This window comes from Lissotriton helveticus, chromosome 6, assembly GCF_964261635.1.
Source record: "Lissotriton helveticus chromosome 6, aLisHel1.1, whole genome shotgun sequence".
NCBI lineage: Eukaryota > Metazoa > Chordata > Amphibia > Caudata > Salamandridae > Lissotriton > Lissotriton helveticus.
Window position 1 is genome coordinate 1,362,831,167 of NC_136067.1, and position 26,020 is coordinate 1,362,857,186.

Genomic DNA, 26,020 nt, shown 5'->3' on the forward strand with positions numbered 1-26,020 from the left:
ATGATCGCTAGCAACGCTTTTTCACCTTCACTAGAGATCTTGTATTGGGGAATACGTGGCATTTTAACATTCGCTTTTAATGACACAACATATGGCGGTATTTCCAAAAGGCCCACATCATTAGGGCCAGTAGCCCAAAGAATATCAGGAAGAAGCGACAATTCTGTCGGGAGTTTATCCTTCGACAAATACATCTGGGAGACCACTTTCTTACCTAGTGTAAGTTTAACTCCTGAAGGAGAACAATACAAGGTTGCATATAATCTTTTCAACAGATCCAATCCTAACAAGTTCTCACCACAACCTGTCGTCAAAATAAGGGGTGCTTCCAATTCATAAGGTCCAACAGACAGGGACACAGGACTAGAAATCGGGTTCCTAACCGGGGCGCCAGAAAAACCTACTGAAACATTCATTTCGCCAGACAACGGTGCGCCAGGGAGTTTAGAGTGTATAATAGAACTCTTTGTAGCACCAGTATCCAACAGAAAAGGCTCTGACACACCTGATGTAATCACCTCAACATAAGGTCCACTCTGATCCACTGGAACTGAAACAACTCACTCTCTTTGTCTATGGCTGTCCTAGCAATCATTACCTTCCATATTCTCATCTTCTGCATAGTAGTCATCAGCATAGTATTGAGGCGTCCTACCAGACGCATTATTCTGCTGATTAAAACTATTAATTGAATTCTGAGGTGGAAAAGAACGCGCGTTCTGGGGGAAATTTCCACGTCCTCTACCTCTAGGCGCTTGCGGAGCACCTCGACCTCGTGCGCTAGAAACACCATTCATACGCTGTAACAAAGCAGGGCAGTTACTTTTAAAATGACCTTCTTCTTTGCAATATGCACACTGATTAGGGCCTACAGGAAAACGTTGTTGAGAAAACTCGAACCTCTGCGAGTTTCTCTGGAACTGTTGAGGTTGCTGATATTCAGGCTGACCATCCCCAGGGGCGGATAAGCTTGCTGTAAAAGAACCTTCGTCTTAAACTCTTTCGTTTTCTTTTCTACTCTATCTTTCTCGTCCTTATCTCTATTTTCGTAATACTGCACAGTAGCCAATATCTGTGCTGATGAGGAAACGGCCCAAGAACTCTCTGAATCTTTCAATTTTTTTACACAACTCAGGAAGCAAATTATGTACGAACTTGTCAACGAACAACCGTTGACCACCTTCTGTACTCATATCTTGACCACTGTGGTTGATAAACGTCTCTTCAAACCTGGTGAAGAAATCAGACACGGTTTCCTCTTTCTTCTGCTTACATGCAGACAATTTGTCCCAATTCACTCGCATAGTAGGCATTAAAGTCTTCATATAAGTAACGATCTTGCCAGGAAGTTCTGCAACTAAAGGCTCAGGTTTAGCACCACCAACTTGTCGGCCATTTGCAGTAGCAATATTAGCCCATGTATCACTCCGGCGCATGATCTGTATGACGAATCAATCCCCACAAAGGCTGTGGAACCACATTTCCAAACAACATGTCTATGTCAGCTAAATTCATAATACATGAGTCTGCGGTCTGTGATAGTTCCTTATAATACCCTGCAGGATTTTTACGGGGGTCAGGTAAAGTCTGCTTAAGGGCCAAAACTTCAGCTCGCTTACAAGGAACATGGACAAAAACATGCTGAAAATGTGCTGGTACAGCATCGATGTGATTAGCGACATCAGCTGCAACGGCTTCCTTCCATACCGGAGGAACCTCTCTCATTGGGTACTGTCTCGCTTTCCTCCTAACAGAGGGATCAGGTTCAAACAACGACCAGGAGATAGTCTCCTTCCTAAATGACAACAAGGTCGCAACTGCTCTTTCAACATCGGAACCCACAATCGTTCCTTTTGCAAACTCGAACCGTACACGGCACAACTCAGGTGGATTGGGCTCCAAATCATTATCCTCCAAATCCTCACAAAGAAAAGCACACATTTTATCAAAAACGTATCTTTGCTTCGGTGCTTCCCACTGATGGAAGACATCCATAACAGACTCTAGCTCATATCTTGTGGGGTCTGTAACCCATTTATGTGCCAAATAATCCAATGTTTCACGCTCTCTAGAGTCGGGCAGTTGACTACGCAACTGTTTGTGTGTTGAAACAGGGGTCATACTTGCTGCCCCAAAGAGGGGAGATAGGAGACTAGCAACAGTGTCAGTCATTCTCTGTCGAACAGAAGGAGAAGTCGACGAAAGAACAGGGGGAAAGGCAGAGTGAGGCAAGGCAGATGCAGATGCTGACGCAGAGGCAGTAACAGTAGGAACATCAGAAGAGGTAGTCGATGCAGTAGGCAAAGTCGTAAGAAGCACAGAGGGAGCAGGTAGCAAAGTCAGCGGCCCTTGAGGAGGCTGAGCCGTAGCAGTAGGAGCCAACTGAAAAGGAGCTGGCGTTTGTGGAAGAACCTGAGGCACAACAACCGGAGGTTGCACAACTAAAGGTTGCGGAGGTGCAGTAGCACTCTGCGCATAGGGGGGTGGCGAATTAAATAAATGTGACATTAGAGGATCTTTCTTAAGTTCCTTTGCTGTATTCTGCTGGAGAGGTGACAAAACTGGATAGCATTTATCGATTGCCATTTTACGTTGCCTGTGCAACTGCTCACTCGCTTGTTCTTCTTCATCATCTTTATATTTCATAGCGGCTTGCATTATCGAGATACCCTTTTCTCTTTTATTCCTTTTAGCTAATTTAATTTCTTTCTGTTTGGCTTCCTTTCGCCAAAGGCGGAAAGAGACAAACATCGCCGGCCGGGCTTTCTTCTTAAAAAGTCTAACCTCTAAATTATCTAATATCTCTGTGTCAAAACTACCATATTGGGGCCATTTTAAAACACCATCCTTCCTGGTGTATCGAATCCATACTTCATTATACGTGATGGGGCCCACGCCGTGCTTTACATAGAGTTCATAAGTTGGAGTTCCAATTGGAGGAACCGGACACGAGTCCTCCAATCGGGAATCCCTATTACAACCAAGACAAAACAAATTTCCAAGTCTGCTAAGACCAGGCATCTTCGCTCTCTAGTCTAGCTTCAAACTTCAAAGGATTATCGAAATACGATAGTCTCGTGAATACACGAGTCCCTCGGCTTCGGTACTTGCAAGTTCCAAATCAAAGATCCCAAGGGGATACCCAAACTAAGAACCAAACTAAGGACTGGGAGACGCTCCACTCATACTTAACTGAGGTATCGATGACGTCACCAGAAGACTCGTCTATCGTTTCGCTCTACAAATCATCAAAGGGTCTAAGACAGGGCGATAGTCAGGGCAGCAGTCCTCCGTAGCCGTCGGGAAGCAGGGAACCTCACAGCCAAGACTTTCGGACCACGAACGACATACAGGGGTCGATGAAGTGGTTGGCCTTCCTCCAGAATTTTCACACGAAGCTCCTCACGAACCTCTGGCTTCGACCGGTACCGCTGAAATCGCCCAACGTTGGGCGCCAACTGAAGTACTGGGTTTTTAAGAACCCAGCGGTGCCAGGGAACACACCCTAAGACTTCGAGTCCTTCCTGTCGCAGACTACAGAAACACAGAGTCTTCTTGTTGAAGTCAAAGATCGAATTTATTGGCTGCAGCCAGTAACAGGTATCCTAGAAGTACAACACGGTGTATATTCTCAGGAGATTGCTCAACTTACAAAGCCAGCCATCCCTTTTTATACAAAATATTATGCTTTAGGCAAACATTCCTTATTTTACAGTTGACCATTCACATATTTTGATGACAAAGAAAAAGCAGATTCATGATGACAAGCCCATTTTCAGTTTGTCCAGCCCACAATCAATTTCCCGGCAAGGCCCAACATTTTCATCAGATATCGGACGGACCCCTAATAAAATCGGGCTCCTCCTCCTCGTAAAGCAGGTCATAAAGAAGGAAACAGAGACAGGTGTGTGTAAGATTAGGCATGGTTTGTATGCAATGAAATGTTTATGGTATGCTGTGCCTTGATCTTAATCTCGATCGGCCACTGGGAGAGGAACTGGCCGAGCAGGTTTGGCTTCAGGCAGTGGAGTCAACTTGCCCAGGTCACACAAAAGTCAGCAAAGGTGTATGTGTCCTTAAGACTCGTTTTGGCCTTAGTCATCGGCCTATGTGAGGGCAACCACAAAATGGCTGCCATGCACAAAATGGAACCCGAGGGTTCAGGACGAGATCCCTGATTTCAGGGTGATCTCGCCACTCGAATTCGACGAAAATGCTCGTACAAAGTGTACTCGTCATTCTCGGTCCGCTGATACCAAAATCGTCATGATACGACGATGTTTATGACACGGGTCCAGAATTTTCAGTACTACACTCTGGGAGAGGTCCATCTGTCAAGAGTGTGTGTCTCTTCCCTCTGTCAAGAGAGAGTGTGTCTGGTTTGTCCCCTCTGGGCGTCACGATGATGGTACCCAACGGTTGTGTGTGTGTGTGTATGACAGAACTAACAATTAATATAATTTACCCTATTATATGAAAATGTGTACCAGCACTTTTCATATTGTTTTTCACATGCGGCCGCATAAGGATGGTGAGAATTATTCTATTGTTTTTGTAATCCAAAGGGTATTTTCTACTATAGACAGTACTTGAATATGTGTGTGTGTGTGTCTACGTGTCGAGACTTGTTTTAGCACTGATGACTATTAAGATGATGCTTCAGACTTTTTTCAATGTTTGAAATAAAATGGTGTTTTTTCTCTAACTCAGATAATACCAACGCCTGTCAAACACGGCATTCGTGCACCCAGTGACCCGTTTTACATAGGGGTATGAAGCCGCCAGCTGATAATCTAAAAAGCAAAAGTCGGATGCACAAAGAAGAGAGGCTACAAAGTGTACAGAGGTAACAACCACTGCATGGACATTTTAGGGGTAGTGCTTGTGAGGGCACCACATTTCTTAAGTTACCACATATTTCTGTAGATGGCAGTTTGAGGAAGAGATACTTTGGCTGTAAAGAAAGGGATACTCGTAAGCGCAATAGGAAAGCAAATGCTTCTGATAACAATACTGATACCCTACAGGACTTCCATGTGTCGAATTTACACTTTTGTACCCCCGATGGGGCTCTCCTTCACAGAAATTCAGACCAGATTCTATGTATCACATCGCACCCTTGCAGTGTCACTCCTCTATTAGTGAACCCCCCACTTACTCCTAACCCAGAGTCATATTCTCAACCCTCAAAGACATTGCACAACCAAGCATCAAACACTGTCAAACCAGTGGCGGCTGGTGACATTTGAAAGTGGTGAGGCGGAAACTGATAATCAAACTGCACCGTAGCGAGCAAGCGTAGCGTGCGAGCCCGAACCCCCTAGGGAGGGGGGTTTTTCATAATTTTTTCAAAATTCTGAAAAAATAGAGGAAAAATTGTGCATTTTCAAGCAAATTTGAGAAAGCAGGAAGGTTAATAAAGCAGTTGTGAAAGTGCAGGTATTACATTATTAAAGAGGTGTCATGTAACATAGGTAGCTGCTTATTCAGTATAACCACAGAGCTTCATAACAGACTTCATCAGGTACATGTTCTTTGCAGCAGGCACATTAACCTTCTGTGCTACCTTTCCATGAGTCAAAACTTCCATTAGACAAAACTCTGATCTCTCTCTAGGAAAAACATTAACAATATCCTTGGTGCCTTCTCCCTCCGCACCTTCAGACCTTACGTGTACGTGTACCACAGGATAAAAGGTCCCTTCACAGGGTGAGGAGCAGGAGCTATTATCACACAGTGAGTGTGCAAACAAGTTCTACAAGCTTCCAGGTCCTAGCCTGAGGTCACCATGTGTCTAATAAAATGACAGCCCAGGAGTGGCAAGGGCCAGGCAGGGGATCAAAGAGCAAGTTAGGGATGAGTAGCAGCCGTCTCCCGTGGCGATACGAATGGCGTGCTTTTATTGTACATGTTGTCTATTATTGATGCAATTTTATAAAGCGCCTGCACTGCACGAAAGCGTTAGAGAGCTTTACAAAGGAAGCAGCGAGTCACATACATGGAAGTCATGAAACCCAACAGATGCACCACGTCAGCCTGTCTGCACACAGGAAGATTATGAATGTATACCGAGGGAGCCCTGGCATGGGAATGTTATAAACCCTTCTTGAGGGAGCTCTGGCATGGGAATATTATAAACATATCCTCGGGGGCCCAGGCATGGGAATATTGCAAACCCCTCTCGAGGGTGCCTTGGCGTGGGAATGTTTTGAAGGTGTCCTGATGGAGGCTTGGCATGGGAGTATTATAAAAAATGTCCTGCGGGAGCACTGGCTTGGGAATGTTACAAACCCTTCCCGAGGGAACCCTGGCGCAGGATTATAACCACAGCCTGAGGAGTCCCCGACACACATGATGGTCTACTGACATGAGTTGACTTTTCACCACTACAAAACTTCGTATTTACTGTACAGTTAGGAGGACTAGTGTTAATATTGGATGTAAATGAAAAAGTGGCGAAAACAGGTATTGTTGAGGAAGCAGTGGCAGTTTACAGAACAGGTTATTTCTTGGCCTTAGTGCAGCGCTAATCCATCCTCCGCCCCCATGTGCCCTTTACAATAATCACTGCAAGCACTGGCCCCAAAATGTCCCACTGTCACAGCCATGTTGGAAATGGCGCTTTCCCAGCCCGACCAGCCTTTCAGGGGCTGTCCGAGTTCTGGATGCTTTTCAAAGGCAATAACCTGAAAATAAATCGCCCAGAATATATTGGGTCTGCCGTAAGAGAGGAGCCGTCAGGTCGGGGGAGCCCTGCTCTATCCAGCCCACACAGCCAAAGGTCAGATGGCCCAAAACAGGAAATACGGCGTGCTCCGCGCAGAGGCAGTCTTAGCTGTATGTACAATATAATAGCCTCTGAGCTCGGCATCCTGATACGAAATACAAGTAATAAATAAAAATACATAAGAACAGTTATTTACATTGCAAATGCAAGATGATAATAAAGTTACGAGTCGACCAATTAGGATGACGCTCGCATCAATGAGGGTGAGTGCGTGCGAGACAGCACAGACAGACTCAGAACATAGGAAATTGCAATGCTGACGTGACGTTCAACACATTCACAGTGGGTGTGGAAATAATTCACTTTGAAGGGGGGGGGCGCGCAATGCCAATGCTGCAGTAGTATATTATTACAGCAGTGTCGGATTGGTCAACAAACACTTACGCGGTAACTCGCATGTCAGTCCAGCAAACTTAAAGCAGGTCCAAGCAGGCGGTCCTAGGCTGCACATACAACACGACTCACACACTGGTCACAACGAGTTCGGAGAAAATGAGTAGGCACCAGTGTCACGCACACTGTGACTGGTGGTTCTAGCTAACAGCTGTGCACTGTGAGCACCGTGGGTATGTAGGCTTGGCAAAGCGCCTAGTCGAGAGCCAGCATTTTGATCTCAATCCATTAACGAACGTCAGGTCAGTGATGTCCATTTGAGAGTCCAAAGATGGCTAAAACCCAGACTGTGGCTTCCAACCCAAGCACGATGTCATCAATGCTGTGTCAGTGAGTTCATGAGCAGCGCCCGGGGCATGAATTATGTTGTGGTCAGCTTACCATAACTAGGGATTGCCAGCGAGTTTTAGACTTTACATTGTAGCTATAACTAAGACACTGAAAGTGTAGTTTTTAAAAGTAATATAGATGAATTCGTAGGAAAACTTTTGAGATTATAAATTAGCGTTGATGGGAGGTTAATAGTACACAGAACACAAATCAACAAATGATAGGAAATGCACCAATTAAAGTAGTATGTTCACCGTACGTTCCGCCAAAGCCATACCATCTTTATAACATCATCCATTATTTTTAACATACAATATTACTCAACTGTCTCAACGGCACCATCAGTAAAATTATGATAGTTTTATAAATAGACTCAAACTTCGAACATGTAACGCCAAACTGAACTCTTGCAGTGTTATATAATGCTTGCTGAATAACCTAAGAGAAAACATTTTTATATAGTGCTAAATATTGCGCTTCTGCTGTTTCGAAGTGCTATAAATAACAGATGATAGTCACTGCCGGGCAATTCATGCTGCGCAGTTTTCCCACCTCAGAATGATGTCGAGTCTGCCTTGTTGGGATCAGATTGAGGGGTGTTAAGAACAATGTTCTACCTTAAGACTGACTCTCTCTCTACTCTCTCACACACTATAACTCATCCTCGGCTCGGACCTCGACTTCACTATACTTCTAGAAGTTCTACTTTCAGTTTCACACTTACTCAGTCTCTTGTTGTTGACGGTGGCACTGGCAGCACTGGTGCGCCACGTGCTGTGATGTCCCGACTGTCCAAGAGCGTAGGGAAATGGCCAATCACTGACTACATGGCTGGATATAGCCATATGTGATTGGCCATTACTGTGCGAGCAGCCAACACCCACGCACGGCACCATCCTGCTGCAGCAGCCAATCCTGGCGCAGCGTGAACAGCGCCACTGCGCCAGGATTGGCTACGAGCAGGCTCCTATCTGCCCTAGATGTGACCGGGTCCCGGGTCCCTGTCTATGTATCTGAGTGCTAGGGGGGGGGGGAGGGAAGGTCTGCACTTATACGCATGCGCGAGCCAGTCAAAAAATGTACTTTAAGTCACATTTATTTTCTAAAAAGTCATTCTTCATTGCCAGTGCGGTCGTCCATGGCTAGTGGGGCAACGCCCCAACGCCCCCACTGTGTCAAACCCCACAACGAACAAGATATAATTTTGCTGCTTGAAAATGATAACGAGGTTTGGGGGGAATCCGCAAATGTACCTGTTCAACAAAACAGATCAAAAGCAGGGCCTGATGTACCTAGCGAACTCTCCAGGAACCTTCCAGCATCACACCAATGTTACAATAGGGAGAACTGCCAGCACCAAACCCCGCTAGGGGGTGCGCTGGGCACTATTTACAATAATTTAAAGACTGAAATTGAACCCAGTGGTCAAACATCCGTGCAGACCTCAGCAACGTTACAATCTCCTAGACATCACCCAATGCTCCCCAAGCATTACAACTGTATCATCAGTAAGCGTTGATAGATCACCTTTAATAGTTGCACTCAGGAGGCGCGGTCTGAAGACATCATCTATCTGTGAAGCTATTGTTTATTTTATTTTAAGCAATTGTGATATAGCAGCATGTGTACAAACCATAGAAGACATTACAGTCAACATAGTTTGAGTACAACAAAATGCACAGGAATTAAATTTTGCTACTTTAACAGATGCTCAAATTCAGATAGACTCTGATGTCTCCTCAAGTGCCATAGATGACATCCTAATCGTAAAAAAAATCACTTTACGTTGAGATAAAGTCATCACTTGACCTCCGTACCGGTGCTGCTGCTGCAGCAGTAAAACCTTCATCCCCAGCAAATCAGCTGTACTTTCAGCGATTGGCATGTTTCCCTCTAATAAACCCCCTCAAGATACGGGGCTTGAATCTGTTCCCTGCTGGTTCATTTCTTATTAATGTTTTATGTCAATGTGATTCTTCCGCACATATCAGCAGGATAACAGCTGTCAAAGTCAATGTATATCACTTGATCTAAAATACCAAGACTTTGATTGCTTCTATTTTAGCAGAAGACCAAGTCAGTTTTGATTCCTTGAGCCTTGACTCGGGAAACTGATAATGTCCCCCAAAGAGCTTTGGTCACCAAGAAAGTCTGAAACTACAAGTGCCAAACGTAAAGAAAAATGGTTAGCTGCTAAAGTAGTCATAAATCATTTAGCCAAAAACATAAAAAGAGCCAAACATTTTTTAAGAAATGTACACTGTAATTTTCAAGCAAATGACGGCTATTTACCACCTAGCCGTACGCTGTTAGAGCCCCACCTCAGAGAGCCTCAGCCACTCATGATAATTCCAGAGTTAGTAACAACCCTACGCCCGTGTTTTTAGAAAGCGTGTGCCAATATCAAAGAGTTATCAAAACATTTAGAACTATAGAATTTTATGAATAATTTTGGTTTGTCAATTTACATCTCATAAATTCTATTAGACTAGCCCTAGAAGCAGTTATTAACTATATTTAACAACTGCTCAACCAAATGGCTCCTGATATCGGTCCCAACGACTATGTACAAATTCGCCTGAGCGGCGGTGGGTTGGCTAACTCTTTTTACACGCACAGGCAGCCACTTTGTGACCTAAATGCCTCAGATTTTTTTAACAAAGTTGTAGACATTATGAATAGCAGTGGTGAGATTTTGTGGTCACAAACTTCAAAACTGATTGTGACTGTGATAAAAACTAGGGATGGCGGCGCCAGACGGACGCTAAATTCTGTCCTGTTTCGTAAGATCATTCAAAAGAAACAGCAGTGGTGTATTGTTTCAAACAACACCTTTGGAAATTTGTGTCTGGCATGGTGCTTGGTTGGTTATTGGATTATGGTCAAACTCCTGATGCAATTAAATAAACATAAGAGGGACCCTGAGAAAGTCAATCCAAAGGGAGCATCCCACCAGGGGAGAAACCGTACTAAACAACATATATAGGATGCCCCCAACCCCCAATAAAGATAGGACAAAGTTCCACAATATAGAAAAATGTCCACCCACAGAAGAGCTCAATTAAATTTCATTTATTTATTTATCATTATTCCATATTTTTGTACGTCTCTTTTTTTGGGAAGAATTATAATTCTTCCCAAAAAAAGAGACTTACAAAAATATTGTATATTGTGGAACTTTTGTCCTATCTTTATTGGGGGTTGGGGGCATCCTATATATGTTGTTTAGTACAAACTCCTGATGCAAAATTGACAGAGCATGTTCACTTAATGCACAATGCCCTTAACATCCCCCACATACGGATGTCACTTTGCAAGCCTTACATACATTTGAAAATTACTTAGGTGTGACGATTAAAGTATTATAACACGAAGGCGGCTGTCTTTATTTCACCAGTGGAACCACAATCAAATCTAAAATTCTGTTTGTTCTTTTACATGAAAACCATTTTTATGGTGTGAAAGATATAAAAAAAATCCTCAGTGCTAGGTATTACTGTGAATATTGCGGTTCCGACTAGAACAACAAATACAACCACTCATGCTCAGACTTCTTCAAGGCTTGCGTTACAAATGACTGCCACAACATTGCTAATCATCTCCAAAGGTGTCCAGGGTGCAGGCTGTTTTGTCGTTCTAAGGAGTTTTTAGAGCGTCATTGTGCATTAGCCGAGTCAGGGAAAGCAAGCTGTCACAGCAAAAAGTTGTGTAATTCATGTGGCCTATGCGGCTCCGAAGGCCATGACAGTAAATGCCTTGAATGTGGTGTCTGTAAAGCCAGGGTGTTTTCATTTGATTCACATCTTTGCTTTATGAGGAAACTCAAACCCCAACCAAAACTGAGGATTATATATCCTATGATATAGAATCCTGTTAGGAAAGTATCATTCACAAACCGCAATATATTGTTTCCAGACATATAAGCAGCGAGCCTACTTGAGAGTTTCAGGTCCTATGTGTGTCAAGGATTTCATCAACACCTTCATTACACCCCGATTTAAAAACTTTAGTTTTCTAGCACATTTCTTTAAAGGATATATCAGTTATTTTGTAGTAAAAACTTTAATGCGTGAAAAAGTTGCTATGTCCCTGATCACTAGGGGTGGGAAACTCATGTGCGTTACAACAAAAGTGCTCAATATCAGGTTTATAGACTCCATAAACTTCCTGCTGATAAAACTCAGTAAACTTCCACAGGCAATGGGTTTCTTAACGATATTTCCAACATCACTTGAACACTTTGCACAATCAGAACTACGTTGGTGCTATGCCCTCTGCAGACATTTATGGTGTAAATTATATGTCACCCCCAGAGAAAACTAATTCATGTCCTGGTATGAATCTAACAAAGATCTGCTGTTTGATTGCCAGAAGGAACTGACTAGGTCTGGGCGGAGCTTGCGGAGTTACACTCATTACAAGAAAACTCTGCAAAATTCCGCGGAGTACCAAACTTGTACACCATATGCTCCTCAAACAGACAAACCATAGGCTATATAGCATACTGTGCAGGTATAATACAGCCCTGCAAGTTGCACCACAGTACCCCCAGGAGTATTCCTTACACCTCCTTCTGAAGGCAGGCAGATTATAGTACCACCTACACCACCTACATGTCAAGGCACACGCCACACACTCACCTTTCTTGGGCACTGGCAGCCAGCTCTCTCTGCATGAGCTTTTTGGCCTAGGCAATGTCGCTTTCGACCGCATATAGCTTCCCTGCTCTATCTGCCTCTTGGGTATCCCTCTGCAGCTCCAGCGCACTCAGGGAAGAGGCAGCCCGGGGCACGAACACACAGAACCGCATTCTGCTGGCGGCAAGCAGGTTCCCGTCATCTGGCACATAATTAAGAAGACTCAGTGGCCCCGTGGGGTCGGTTGGAGGCTCCGTCCTGCGCTGGACGCCCAGTGCCAGCCAAGCCGGTAACACCAGCATGATGCACTGCACATTGCAGAGCGGGCCAACGCACCAGGACAGGACTCAGAGCAACAGCAGTGGAAGCTGAACCTGTGCCAACCACATCACGAACAGTGAGAGTGAGCATGTTATCAAACGCATGCGTTGAGGGCGCAACTGAGTCACAACGGATAGCCAATTTGATAATAGGCACACCGAGAAGTCTTCACAGTAATTGAAGTGGGACGACAATTGCACAGGGCCCTGGACTACTATCTTCCAGGTTCTGACATGGCCGCCTCCATTAAGCATATATGTCTGCACCCCATACCGATGCAAAAAAACTCCCCTTTGCGGGGAGTGCAGAATTTTATCAAGAACTCTGCGTTGCAAGCGGAGTGTGGAGTTCCTTAATTCTGCAACCTCCGTGAGCGAAGTCAGTTTCTCTGCCAGGGCCTAGAACTGACTCCTTACTGTCAACAAGATGTGAACATTTTAACAGATGCTTGTATTCGCTTTAGAAATGGTGTCATCGCCATGACTAGGAAACAAATCTTGGTGGCATAGGCAGATGAGAATGCCTAAGTTGTCTTCAATTACCTCTTTTAGTAAATCATGCTAGCTTTAGTCTGCTTGGCGATGTCCAGGTTATGATTTTTAAAACCTTACACATTAGCCTTGTACCCCGTAAAAATTATCAAAGACAGCAAAAGAAATTCTCAATACCCACTATTCAGTGGTTGATGTATTTGGAATACAGTAAAAAAAATCACCATCCGTCATGCTCCAATTTTTTAGCAGGGTCACGCAGCCTTTGAATTTAATGGTTGCTATTATCATGGTAGTCCAATTTGTAATGCCGAAAACAATTTTAACAAGATGATCGGCTGCACATTCGGCCAGTTGTTTAACCACACAACTATTAAACGTGAACTTTTATAAAGACGCAACTTCAATGTCAAAATTATTTGGAACATGAATGGTGCAAACAGTTGGCATGTAATCTGGAATTGCAGACTTTTCTCAAGAATCATGACTTACCCGAACCCCCCCGAACCCATGAAACTGCGTGATTGACTCTAAGTGGTCAATCCAATGCCGTTACTCTTTATCGAAAGGCCTCTGTTGTTAAAATATGCTTTACTATGATTTTACCGGTTTAAACCCCTTTATAAATAAGACAAACGCCTACCATAAAGGTCATCCTAAGATCATTTATAAAGATTTTGGAGACCCCCAAAGGTATTTTGGCCTAATCAGATGCAGAATTCAGCCACCTAGAGGTTGTGTTCCCCCATGCTTCTTTACCTATGTGAGGGCAAACAACTATTTACCCTATGCCACTCCTGCACATAAGCCAGACAGGTTTCCAGTGTGATAACTCTGATACAGAACACCGCTCTGAAAAAGAGCTATGTGATACAGCGCATTTATTAGGAATGCCATTTAAAAACAGTTTCTCATGATCTATTTACCGACTACATCAATTTACATCTTAGAGAAAAGCAAGAGGCTTCGGGTTATTCTCTGAGGTGTACCAGTGATGAGGAGAAACATAAGTACTGGATGGAATATTTTGAGAAAGAGGGCTAATGTCGCAGAAACACGGATAGAATCGATTCCACGAAGATACTCCGAGGATCAAAGCCACTCTATTTGTCTCTCAACAAAGATAAATGCATTGGGAAATAATTTTCCTTTTTTCTTAGATGAAATATTTGACTTAATTACCCTTGATAATTATGTTTATCTACATCAGTGACATTGTTATGATTGACATTAATGTGTTTGCATAATTGTGAGTATTGTATCCAAAGTATCTAAAGATAGGATTGTATCTGTTGAAACTCCACACATGAAACTTGATCTGGATGCTTTAATGCATTGAGAGACAATGAGATTGTGATGCATGTTGTTTTTAGTTGCCATTTGATTATAAAGGAATTGTTTATCATAGACTATTTTAGAAATTTTGTATGAATAAACGGCTTTTATAATGTATTCTTTTGTGCCCAACTAACCTTTTTCAGTACCATGTAGCAATTATGCTTTATAATGCTGAGTAGAATAATAGTTGTCTAGGGACTTGTTTTGTACAATTGATACTGTGATTTATATGCAGCGGTGCATAATGTATTTGATAACTACCGCTGCCTCATTATGCAACTATAAGCTTGAATATGTGTTTTCTATATTTTATAAATGTATTATCGCGATCCATGATAATTGCTTGGTAACAAAAATAAGCTGAGATTCCTTTTTTATGTAACTTCCACAGATTTTATTCTTGCTGTTGACACTGTGATTTATATGCTGCAGGGCATAATGTATTTGATAACTATGACTACCTCATTATACAACTATGAGCTTGAATTCATTTTTTAATGTCACTGAAAGTGGTCAAATATATGTAATTCCACATAATGAGACTGTAATTACCTCAAACTGTGTTTTTGTTATGTAAAGAGGTGTTCAATTACATTGTAAATATTGCATTAAAATAAAACTTCCTCTGAGCTTCTTTTACATTAAATAAAATCAATTTTTCCTAAAATGCATTATCATTCTTTTCAATAATGTGATGATATGAAACGTACCAAAGATTACAGCAATTCTAAGCTAAACACACAATATTGTGCTAACAGAGTCCATACAGAGCGCTACAACAAGACATGCCTGGGCAAGCGCATCAAAATCTACAGATCTGATCTTGTTGTATCATACGTTTTTGATTTCATTACAGTATAATTTTATAAGCCTTAATTAAAAATCCTGGCTTATCATTTTATCCGCTTTTCATATCATTACAGTATCATTTTATAAGCTACGATTCAAAATCCTAGCTTCCTGTTTTATACGCTTTTGATTTCATTACAGCATCATATTATAAGCCTTCATTCAAAATCCTAGCTTATCATTTTATACGCTTTTGATTTCATTAAAGCATCATTTTATAAGCCTTGATTCACAAATTATCATTATCCTACAAAACATCGAAAGATGCCGATCTTATCAAAACAATATAAGGACCGATTAAAAATAAAAACATTGAACTTATCAAAACATTATAAGGACCAATTAAAAACAGAGTTGGACTGACTCCAATATAGCTTTCGGCCCAAAGGGGCATGACCAAAAGGGTCTGGCCACATATCAGACAAAATACATTGTGATGAGAAGTATACAACTCACACTACTCCTGTCAGAGTAGCCCTTCGGACACTGCCTGATTGCTTTATTGGCCAGTACGACCCTGGCTCTCCCTCTCACCCTCGGCAACTTCATCTCCCAGAATGGAACGAGGTGTTGACAACAGGAGAGGGCTCGTCACTTCTCCGAGGTTTGTCAAGGTGTATTTATAGTGATTTGTCACTCGTTCACAGCATTCCTACATACTAACCCTGCATGTGGCACTTGAGATGTCCATATTTTCATGTTCTTTGTTATGTAATTATCTATCCGTTGCTTATTTAACATGTGTTTTAACAAAGAGTGAAATCTTGCTTCAGTGGCCTTGTTGGTCAGCTGGTGTGTGGGGCATTTGTTTTATGTTAAATGTCCACTGAGTGAAATGCTTGATAAAAAAGCTATTTAAAAAATAGTCGTATCACATTTTGAAATACATTTTTTTGTATTATTTACATGTAAAATTTCTTGATGTATCAACTTGTGCTTGGACGCTGAGGGGACTGAAGGAACCCTTACTCGACTCTCTCTATAAAACTGCAGGCTTAAATCAATCTGTAAGCACATTCATCTTTCTTTCCGTATAACAAAACCTGAGGTTAGTTTGCTTGTATTCTCAATGATTGAACTTGACGGTAAATTATGAGGGCTTGGTAGTTTTCAGTTTACTAAATAAATAATTGTTTTCAACAGATAAGTACCCATGGGAACACTGATATATTAGGAAAAGCAACCCAAACATTTAAAAACAAACAGTGGTACACGATTGACAGAACACTGACAAGACTTTTGTGGGACGGACGATTCCTCCTCACTTACTCCATATTGTGCGTTTTAGGCTTACATTTAATATAAGGTACCTTTCTGGAATATGAACGCCCATACGAAGCATTTCTTTCACAAATTTGTCCTCGTTGCAACAGATAGCACACTTGAAGTGGTAAAGGCCAGAAATGAGTGCAGATTTCTACAATAAAAATAAAGATGTTATTAGAATTCCTGAAAACAACTTACAGAAAAATCTGTCCTGCAGATAACTTCAATCGACAAATAAAAAAAAACGTGCATAAACAAAATGGTGCATTATTTGAAGTGTTTACTTTGCAGCTATAGAGTTGCTCTCTTTTGGGTGTAGCGTCTTCTCCAGCCCTGGAGTATGGAAACAGATTACGCCACACATGGGAGATGCAGTTGAGCAGTATCTTTATTCTCCAACATTCATTCATACTCTGCACATTACGTCATACTGCCCATAACCACACCTTAAGAACTCCACTGCATATCACAAAGTTCCTGTTCAGAGTCCGCGCAGAGCCACGAGGCCCTTAGTACGCATAGTATCAATATGCTACAGTGGGACAGTGATTTATGCACATCTGACCATGGACAGCATGTGAACTTACCTTGTAACGTTATTTTAAATAAAAGAGGGAAAGGTAAAGAGTGGCACGATGCCCTCTGATTAGACCATAAACAGAAATGCTCAGTAATAGGAGGCTTAAAATATACCTTCTCTTCAAGTTAACTGGTGATTTTAGTTCAGAACTGGCATTGGCCTCATGCTAGAGTCCAGGACTTTAAGTGGAGCTGGTCCATCCAGGTTGCAGACCCACCAATAATTAAAGACTAAAATTGAAATGGGCTCCTATTGGGACCTTTGTTCATTACTTTGACTTGACAGGCAAAAACAATGATCGACTACTTAACAATATAAAAACAATTAAGGTAATCCATGTCAGAATGTAGCTTCCGTTCACATTTCACATTTTATTTAATCTTGTATTGTCTTTGCTTTTTTCTTTAGGTGTTTTCCGAGCAGTGTTTTACTCTTGTATCATGCATACTGTGAGCTTAGTCGCGTCTAGATTTCTTTGAGTAGTTTAGGTTGTTGGATGGTGTTTATAATGGGCTCTATTGAGAGCTCTGGAGATGGGGGTGAAGGCAGCTCCAGTTTCTCACAGTGCCTGTCTGTGAGTCATAAAGGTGTTGTAGAAAAGTAGGATCTGATTCTTATGGTTACCCCCGATTTTTGCTGGATGTAATGCTGTTTTTGACTAGTCTGACTGGGATTCTGCTACTCAGGACCCTAGTCTATCTGCTTTCTACCTAAACTGTTATGTTATGTACTTAGGTTCACTCCAGATTGGATACTGGTGTACCCTTGTCAGTCCTTAGTATATGGTAAACATGTACCCAGGACATAGGTACCCCAGAGGCTTCCCAAGGGCTGAGCATGTATTATGCCACCCATGAGAGGCCATGCAAAATGGAACTACAGGCCTGCCATTACAGCCTGTGTAAGTCGGTGCATGCACCACTTACTTAAGATATAGGTTTAATATATCTAATGGTCAGTGCACTTAAAACCTGTAAGTCACCTGTATAGCAGGCCTTTACAATCCTGAGGGCAGGGTGCTTGGTTCTAAGTGAAAGGGTGCCCCTGCATGAGCAGGACACCCCTGCAGCCTATGGAGTCCATTCTCCCCGGTTGTCAGTGAAGCTGCCATTTACTATTATAGAGGGGCATTACGCGACCGTGTGATGACCACTCTAAAATGGCTGAAACAAACCCTAATGTGTTTGGTGTCAAACATGTTGGAATCATACCCCCACTCCAGTAACCAGTGTGGGAAGTATGATTCCACTCCTCAGAAGCGTTTCTCGTGGGCCTCCTGGTGTTACCGGTACCAGCCTTCTTGCTCCGGATAGCACAAAATGGTTGCTGCCGACCAGAGACACATTTCTGCCCTCCTGCTTCTTAGCCAAGCTCGAGCAGGGGAAGGCAGAACAATAGGCATCCTGTCACAAAGAAGTGTGACCACCTTCCAGACAGGATGTAGTGTATTAGGGCTAGATGGGTGCGCTTGCCAGGGACTGGAATTCTGCATGAGGGGCACATTTGGTGTCCCAGTGCATAGTCCAGTTCAACTCTCAATCTGGCATGAAACTGGATAAAGGACATGGGAGTAACCTCCCCCTGTACAGACTCTCCCCTGTGAGGATCCCCTGAATCTTTCCAACCCTCTCCCATGGGTACTTAAGGGCTTACCTGGCTGTAGGACCTTAGATTTGTCCCGGACAAGATTCAGAACTGATACCACTGCACTTCGACCGTCTGGGCACTCTGGACTTCGGTTGGGCCTGACTTCGTCTCCCTCTCAGTCTGCTGCATTGTCTGTGCCTGTGCGCCGTACAGGATCTGTGTAGGACCTGTGGAGCATCCAAGACACCTGAAGATAATCTCCCTTGGAGTGAAGGAGTCACTCCCCTGCATTCCCAGGCACAGCAACATTGCTAACCGGTCTGCTGATCCAGAGCTCCTACAGACTCCGAAAGGCCCAGTAACACAGGAGGTGGGTTTCTACATCCCTCGAGGTCTGAGCTGCCCTCTCACTGAGTTTGAGGTCAGAATCCCTTGTGGGGGCTGCAATACCCAAACCCCTGTGCACCACATACTTTTGATAGTGTATGTGCTTGTTGGCAATCCTGTGACAAGTACATTGGGCTCCAAGTAGCCCCAACCTCTTGCAACTCTTCCTACAAAGATCTTCAACCACCTCACACTGTGTGATAAGTAACCTGTTGTTTTGTGAAGCTGCCCGAGATCTATTCATGCCACTCCTGTGCCTGCGGGTCCAATTGAGGGTCCCCTGATTGCTCAGGGCCTGCCCTGACTTCCCTACTTGTAGTGCATCTCCTGGACCTTGCTGGTCCGTACAGTACACTTTCTTGACTCCCTGTGTGGGTTGCTTTTGCCACGGCTTGTTAGTGCTCCCACCGACCCCTCAGCACTCAACATAGTTCGTGGGACAGCTCGCATCCGGCTCCTGGTCATCCTTAACATCGCCTGGTCCCCTCAGCTGCAGAGTCAAGGTCACCGTCAACTATCCTGAAGCACCGAACATAGTGGGCATCCGTTTACCGAGCCCCTGATCACTCTCAAGTGACCCAGACTCTGTCCCCTCTGCTTTCGGGTACTCTTCGACAAGAATCCACATTTGGATTCCAACTAACAATTTCTCCTCTTCCAGCAGCGGCTGTTCTTCGTAGTCCTCCATTGAGTTCAACTGCGGTTTCCGACGCCACTTCACACTTATGCACTTGGATTCCCTTGGTTAGGCAACTTGGGTACTTCAGTATCCACAAGTAAGGTCGCTTTCCAACCTTGTGTCTTCCACAGAGTTTCTTTGAAGTTCACTGGGAAGGGTCCTTAATCTTTCAAAATCAAACCGCGACTTACCCATAGACTTGTACGGAGCACACGGTTGTGTACTCACCCTGCACATGCACTTCGTGGGGTCCCTATTTACTTACCTTGGGGTCGACATTGTCCTGAGTCAAGTCGTGGTTCGTATACCACTTTTTTAGTATATGGTTTGGCCCCCACTGGGACCCACAGTGTATTAGAGAAATTTACTGTGATTTCTTTGCTATACTATTGTGTGCTTTGTGTCTGTTTCTGTATGGGAGCTACTGGAACGTACTAGAGAGTATTTTATACAAATACATATTTTTAGAAACATCTTGTGTGGTTCTCTTTCATTTTATCTATACTATAAGACTGCACTGCACTGTAAAGCTGCTTTATACTCCTTCAAGACTAAGGATGAAGGCTGCTCTTAACAGCTACCACTTGGATAGCTTTCTAAGGTTGTCTAAGACCTCTTAAATACCCATAAGGGTTTTCTGGACTGGTGCAAGGTGCCCACTTACATTAGTGTACAGCATATACCAGGCTAGCCTCTCACTGGTGCTAAGAGTGGAAGCTCATCCACCCCTGGTCCTTCTGCAGATCACACATAACAATGGTCATGTGTGCCTGTTGTGATTCTATGCGAAAGTATTTGATTGAGGTAAACACCAGGCAAAACAGTGAAATGGAGAAAGCAAAATAAATGCAGCGCTTACAGATGAGTGAGTGAATTCATTGTGTGTATAGGGGGATGGTTAATTGATGGAGAAGGAAGACATTTAGGAGAGAGTGAAAAGAGGGTGCCACAGAGGAAATGTAAGATATGCAGATAGAGGATTTCAGAAAGATGAGGGGAGAAAACGGGCTTACCCATTTAACTAGATCAGACCCGATAATTAATTGTTTTTTGCACTGCTGAAATGTGCTTTCACCTTGCCTTGGGTTACTGGCACCACCTAAGTAGTGCAGATGGGATGACATCCTTACAGCACTTACTTTGAGTCGGTGGCTGCTGGTGGTGCCACTACAACTCATTTTTGGGGACACTTATTTTTCCTCATCAGACATTGCTTGAGTGCAAGAGAGGGAAGCACACACAAATAGGAAAGAAGGAAGAGGACAAAGACTTAAAAACCTTAATGAAAGAAGAAAGCAGTAACCTGCAAAAGTGAAATGAAGGGGCAGAGAGTGTCTGGTAGTCGATTAAAGACGCCTTTGATGGTTTCCAGGCTATGCAGACTTGGGCATCACCTTGCTGACATTTAATAGCGTTGTCCGCGGGCTACTGAACAGCTCTTTGGGCACCACCATTCATTGTTTTACATATTACACACTGCATCCTCAAGTAATACAGGGTATCTCAATGTAGAGCACCTCACTACCTTCCTGTAAGGAAGGGTACATGGAACCACACCTCTTGACAGAAACCCTGTACTCATCCTGAACTGCCAAGCTAATAATAAAATCTAGAGTCTCCCACTGGATCAGTGTATCCTTACTCTGTATTCAAGCCAGCTGGTTGTGAAGGGGTTGTAAACCAATCAAAGGACACAGCATGCACAGGATGACTGTTCCCAAGTAAAGGACACATATGTAACCCGCTGGTCAGCTTCTGAAAATGATACATGACTAAAAACAGGAGCATTGTGTTGTGAGCTACTTAAGCTGGAAGATGATGAGATCATGAAAAGGTTGATAACATCGAGTTCATAAATAGTGATGTATTTTGAATAGTGCGCAACATGAGATGTTGGGAAACAGCGAATGACCTAATGCATTAAGTGATATAATACAGTGAGTTGAGGTTGTTGGGAGAAACCTGACAGGGATCCATTTGTCTTTAGCGTGTGGTCACATAGTTAGAAGGAAAAAAGTAGGTAATGTGGTCTGAACAAAAGTAAGGCGCAAAATTTGTTGAGTAACAACAGATTAACACAGAGGTTTGATAGCATGATCTAATGTCGTTGTCTTTTTTTAAATTATAGTGAACCCCTGATGAAGGGCCATAGAAGCCCTGAAATGCATTGGGCGTATATTCAACTATGACTGAGGATGGTTTAATGTATATTATGTGCTGCAGAATAAAGCCTGGATTGGCGCATCTGTCTTAGTAGAAGCTTTTATATATATACTAGCAGCCCGTCCCGACGTTGTTCGGGTATGAAATAGAATGTGTGTAATGTGTGTATTCAGATACGGTCATTCGCGTGTTCCCCCGCTTGAGGCCCAGCTGCAGCCCTGGTTGATGCTAGCAGGCGCGTGTCCCCCCGCTGGAGGCCTAGCTGCAGCCCTGGTTCATGTTAGCAGGCGCATGTAATTAGTGTAATGATCCGCCGCCTGAGCCCGGCTACAGCCCTGGCTGATGTTAGCTGGCGCGTGTAATTTGGTTTAATGTGATAGTTCAGTAAAAGCGCGCATGAGAGGCCGCAGTAATTGTCCCCGCAGACACGCTCAGTCGCGTGTGCCCCCGCTTGAGGGCCAGCGGCGACCGTCTAACAATTAGAATTGTGTGAGTCTTGAATGATTGTTTCCCGCTGTTCTTATTTTTTTATGACCCACAGCGACGCTCTTTGGCCCGAGTGCTTTTTAGACGCACCCAGGCCAAGCCACACACTGCGTTCAGCCCTTTCAGACGCACCCAGGCCAAGGCACACACTGCATTTGGCACCGCCAGTATGTGTGAGACAACGGGCAGTCCCCCAAGGGAGTCTTGCGAATGGTTACTTACCACGCTTTGAGGTGAACGCCTTTGTGACACCCCCAGCACACGGCCACAGCAGACGATCTGGTTAATGCACGACCCAGATGGCATGAAGTGCGTAACATAGCACACGCCCCCAGCGTTTGTCACGCCCCCAGCGTGCCCCTTGATGCAGCGCAATTGCGTAATTGGCGCTTCACATGGCATGAAGGGCGGACACATGCCCACAGCGCGGACACATGCCCACAGCGTTTGTCACGGCCCCAGCGTGTCACGCCGCCAGTGTGCCCCTTGATGCGGCGCAATTACGACTCACATGGCATGAAGGGCGGAACGTACCACACGCCCCCAGCGTTTGTCACGCCCCCAGCACACGCCCACAGCAGAACGCAGACACACCCACAAGGGACTACTTTGCTGGCACGGTTCTTTTACCTTTTAAATGTATATGGTGGCCGTCTGCATAGCCTATGTCCATCTGCTGCAACTGCCCTTTCCAGCGCTGTATTGGGTGTTGTGATTGGTGCTGTGGTTACTGAGATTACCCGCATCAAAGGTTTGGGCTCTCTCTTTATAATATTAGTATGGATATATATATATATATCTATACTACTATTATAAAGGAAGAACTTTGAGGCGGGTAAACTCGGGAACCACAGCACCAATCCACACACCCGATACATCGTTGTAATCCTCAGGGTGTGCAGATGGACATAGGCTATATGAATTAAAAATAAATACGTTATTTAAAAAATATAAGTTAAAAAAAAAGTAGTCCCTTCAAAGTAGCGCCGGCCGCGACGTGCGTGCTTACATCAGGAGCGGCGTACACGAGTGCGAGGAGCAGCGGAGATCAGCGCGGGGAGGAGCGGCGGAGAAGAGCGCGGGGAGGAGCAGTGACGAGGCACGGCGGAGATCAGCGCGGGGAGGAGCAGTGACGAGCGGAGGAGCAGCGGACATGAGCGGGGGACAGGCGGTGAGGAACGGCGGGCAGGCAGTGAGGAGCGGCGGCAGGGAGGAGCGGTGAGCAGCGGATGAGGTAGGAGCGCCAAGTAAGCAGTGAGCAAAGCAAACGTGAGGGAGGAGCGGCGGCAGAGAGGAGCGGTGAGCGAGCCACAGGTACCAAACGGAAAAAGAAACGTGTGCAGGTTACAAAAGCGTACAAAGTGGAGCGGTCAGCTGAAAGCTAAAATGACAATCGGGAGAAGGTAGCAAACGGGGCATTACAGGAGGAAAAAGTGACGTGGGCAGGTACCAAACGGGGCATTACAGGACGAAAAAGAAACGTGTGCAGGTTACAAAGTGGAGCGGTCAGCTTAAAGCTAAAATGACAATCGGGAGAAGGTACCAAACGGGGCGTTACAGGAGGAAAAAGTGACGTGGGCAGGTTACAAAAGCGTACAAAGTAAACATAGAGGCATAATACTGCACAACGTTAGGGCGGGCGGGGGCCCTAAGCCATGATTGCTCCCGGACAACGTCGGGACGGGCTGCTAGTATATAAATCTTTAGATCCAATGACGTCCTCAACCTCCTTGCGGCGATGAAGAGACACACGAACACCACTTCTTGTGATACAAGGTTATTTATTTTTCATTTTTGTATGCAGTGTTCCCGCAACCTGCCACATATATATATATATATATATATATATATATATATATATATACATATATATATATATATATATATTGATACCTCTCGGTTCCTTTTCGCCAGAATTTGCAGCGCTCTCTCGCCGGTTTGTAAATCCCCGCGGCAGAACCACGCCGCATTTAAATCCACAACCAATTCTCCCAGCTGGGAGAAAAACGGGACGAACTCGCGTTTGTCTTCACTTATGTGCTTTTTTATGTAATCCTCACAGCATGGAGTTTCTCAAGCAGGCGGGCACAAATCCACACGTTTCGGGATAGCATATCCCTTGTTCACGATCAATTTGGCTCCAGGCTCTCAGTCTCAATATAGTGAGTCACATTATTACATCATTTCCTGTTTGATGTTATTTTGGCCCTCGGCCTTCTGGATGATGTAATTTTTATACATTTTTTATACATTTTTTTATCCGTCTGCATAGCCTATGTCCTTCTGCTGCAACTGCCCTTTCCAACGCTGTATTGGGTGTTGTGATTGGTGCTGTGGTTACTGAGATTACCCGCCTCAAAGGTTTGGGCTCTCTCTTTATAATATTAGTATAGATATCGTCTCCTAACAGGCCCAGTTCTAGCAGGAGGGCCAGGTAGGCCAGGCCCACCTAAAAATGACCTTTGGCCCATCCAGTACCGGCAGAAGTGGCAATGGAGAAGGCACCTGTTAAGTGCTTCCTCCATCTCAATGTTAGAATGTTGTAATGCTTTTTCACTGTCTTTAATACTGAAATTGGGCAGTGTGTTTTGGGGTAGAGGTGGGCTAGGCAACAAATTAACAGGGTGAGCCCCAGACCCAAACCCTGAAAATGTTTGGTATGTAAAGGATGCAACAAACATCATGTAAAATATGATAGTCTTTTCAAAATTCAAAGACGGGTATTTTTTTAACACATGGTAGCTTTGACATTAATATGTTTCAATTTAGCGCTGCACTGAGAAGTACTTATTAAAAGTGACACTTATTAAACATGAGCTTAGTCATTCCTGCCCCCGAACTCACACTGGTGACAGTGCCATTAGTGAACCAACAGGTAAGATAGTTGTCTTGTGGACCCTGTATGTGACAAAGGTGTTAAAGCACTTTACATTAACACCAGCTACATTACACAAGGTCACATTCAATTCATTTAGGCACTGGAGATTTACCCAGAATCACAGGATGTTGAGTCAAGACTCAAACCTAGCTTGTTCAGTTCCAAAGTTGGAAGCTCACGGCGTAATGCCACATCCTGGATAGATTGAGAGTGGCAGACAGAAGGTACATGACAGCTCAGCTTGTTCTGGGCTCGAAGTTCCAGGAGCACCTCAAGCTGAGCCAGGCTTCAGCACAAGCACAGATCAAGCTTTTAGTGGCCCCCCATCTCTAGTTGGGAGAGTGGGGAACAGAGGTTTACCTGCCAATGATGCACCAGGTACAGTGCCACTAAGGCCTTCTTAAGGGCTTTGGCACCTTAATTATGATCTGTGTGGGGCTTCTGACAGTGTGTATGTATTTTATCTTGTATAAAATGCACGCAGTAATATACTGTAAGATGGGGCATGGGTAATACTATTCAGATAGTAGCAGTGCATGCCTCGTTGGATGAGCAACCCCAGGGCAGGGGAATCATACATTTCCCCCAGCAATTAATGTGGAATTACAATGCCTAATAGAGTAAGGGCCTGATTCACAGTGTATATGCACACTTGTGTGTAAATTTACAATTTTTTGTATTCACAAACTATGAGTTTATTTATAACAGTATTTTTCTGACTCTGAAGATGCCTCAATTGGGGTGGAGAGCTCTGCATATAAAAATGTAGGACATGCCAAACTTTTTATGTGCAGAGCATCAGCCACGAGTGTTGAGTCTCCACAGTCGTAATATTACTATTCATAAAA

The 26,020-nt window shown here is 43.9% G+C and overlaps 1 protein-coding gene across 11 annotated transcripts in view; it reads right to left on the reverse strand.

The window, feature by feature from the left end:
• Positions 1-26,020, reverse strand: part of LOC144763479 (E3 ubiquitin-protein ligase PHF7-like) — a 1,848,469-nt gene that overhangs the window by 581,332 nt on the left and 1,241,117 nt on the right. For all 11 annotated transcript variants that reach the window (XM_078649109.1, XM_078649099.1, XM_078649102.1 and 8 more), the window contains one exon: positions 16,457-16,563. In XM_078649109.1, the coding sequence (XP_078505235.1) occupies positions 16,457-16,563 (107 nt within the window). The remainder of the gene's footprint in view (positions 1-16,456; positions 16,564-26,020) is intronic.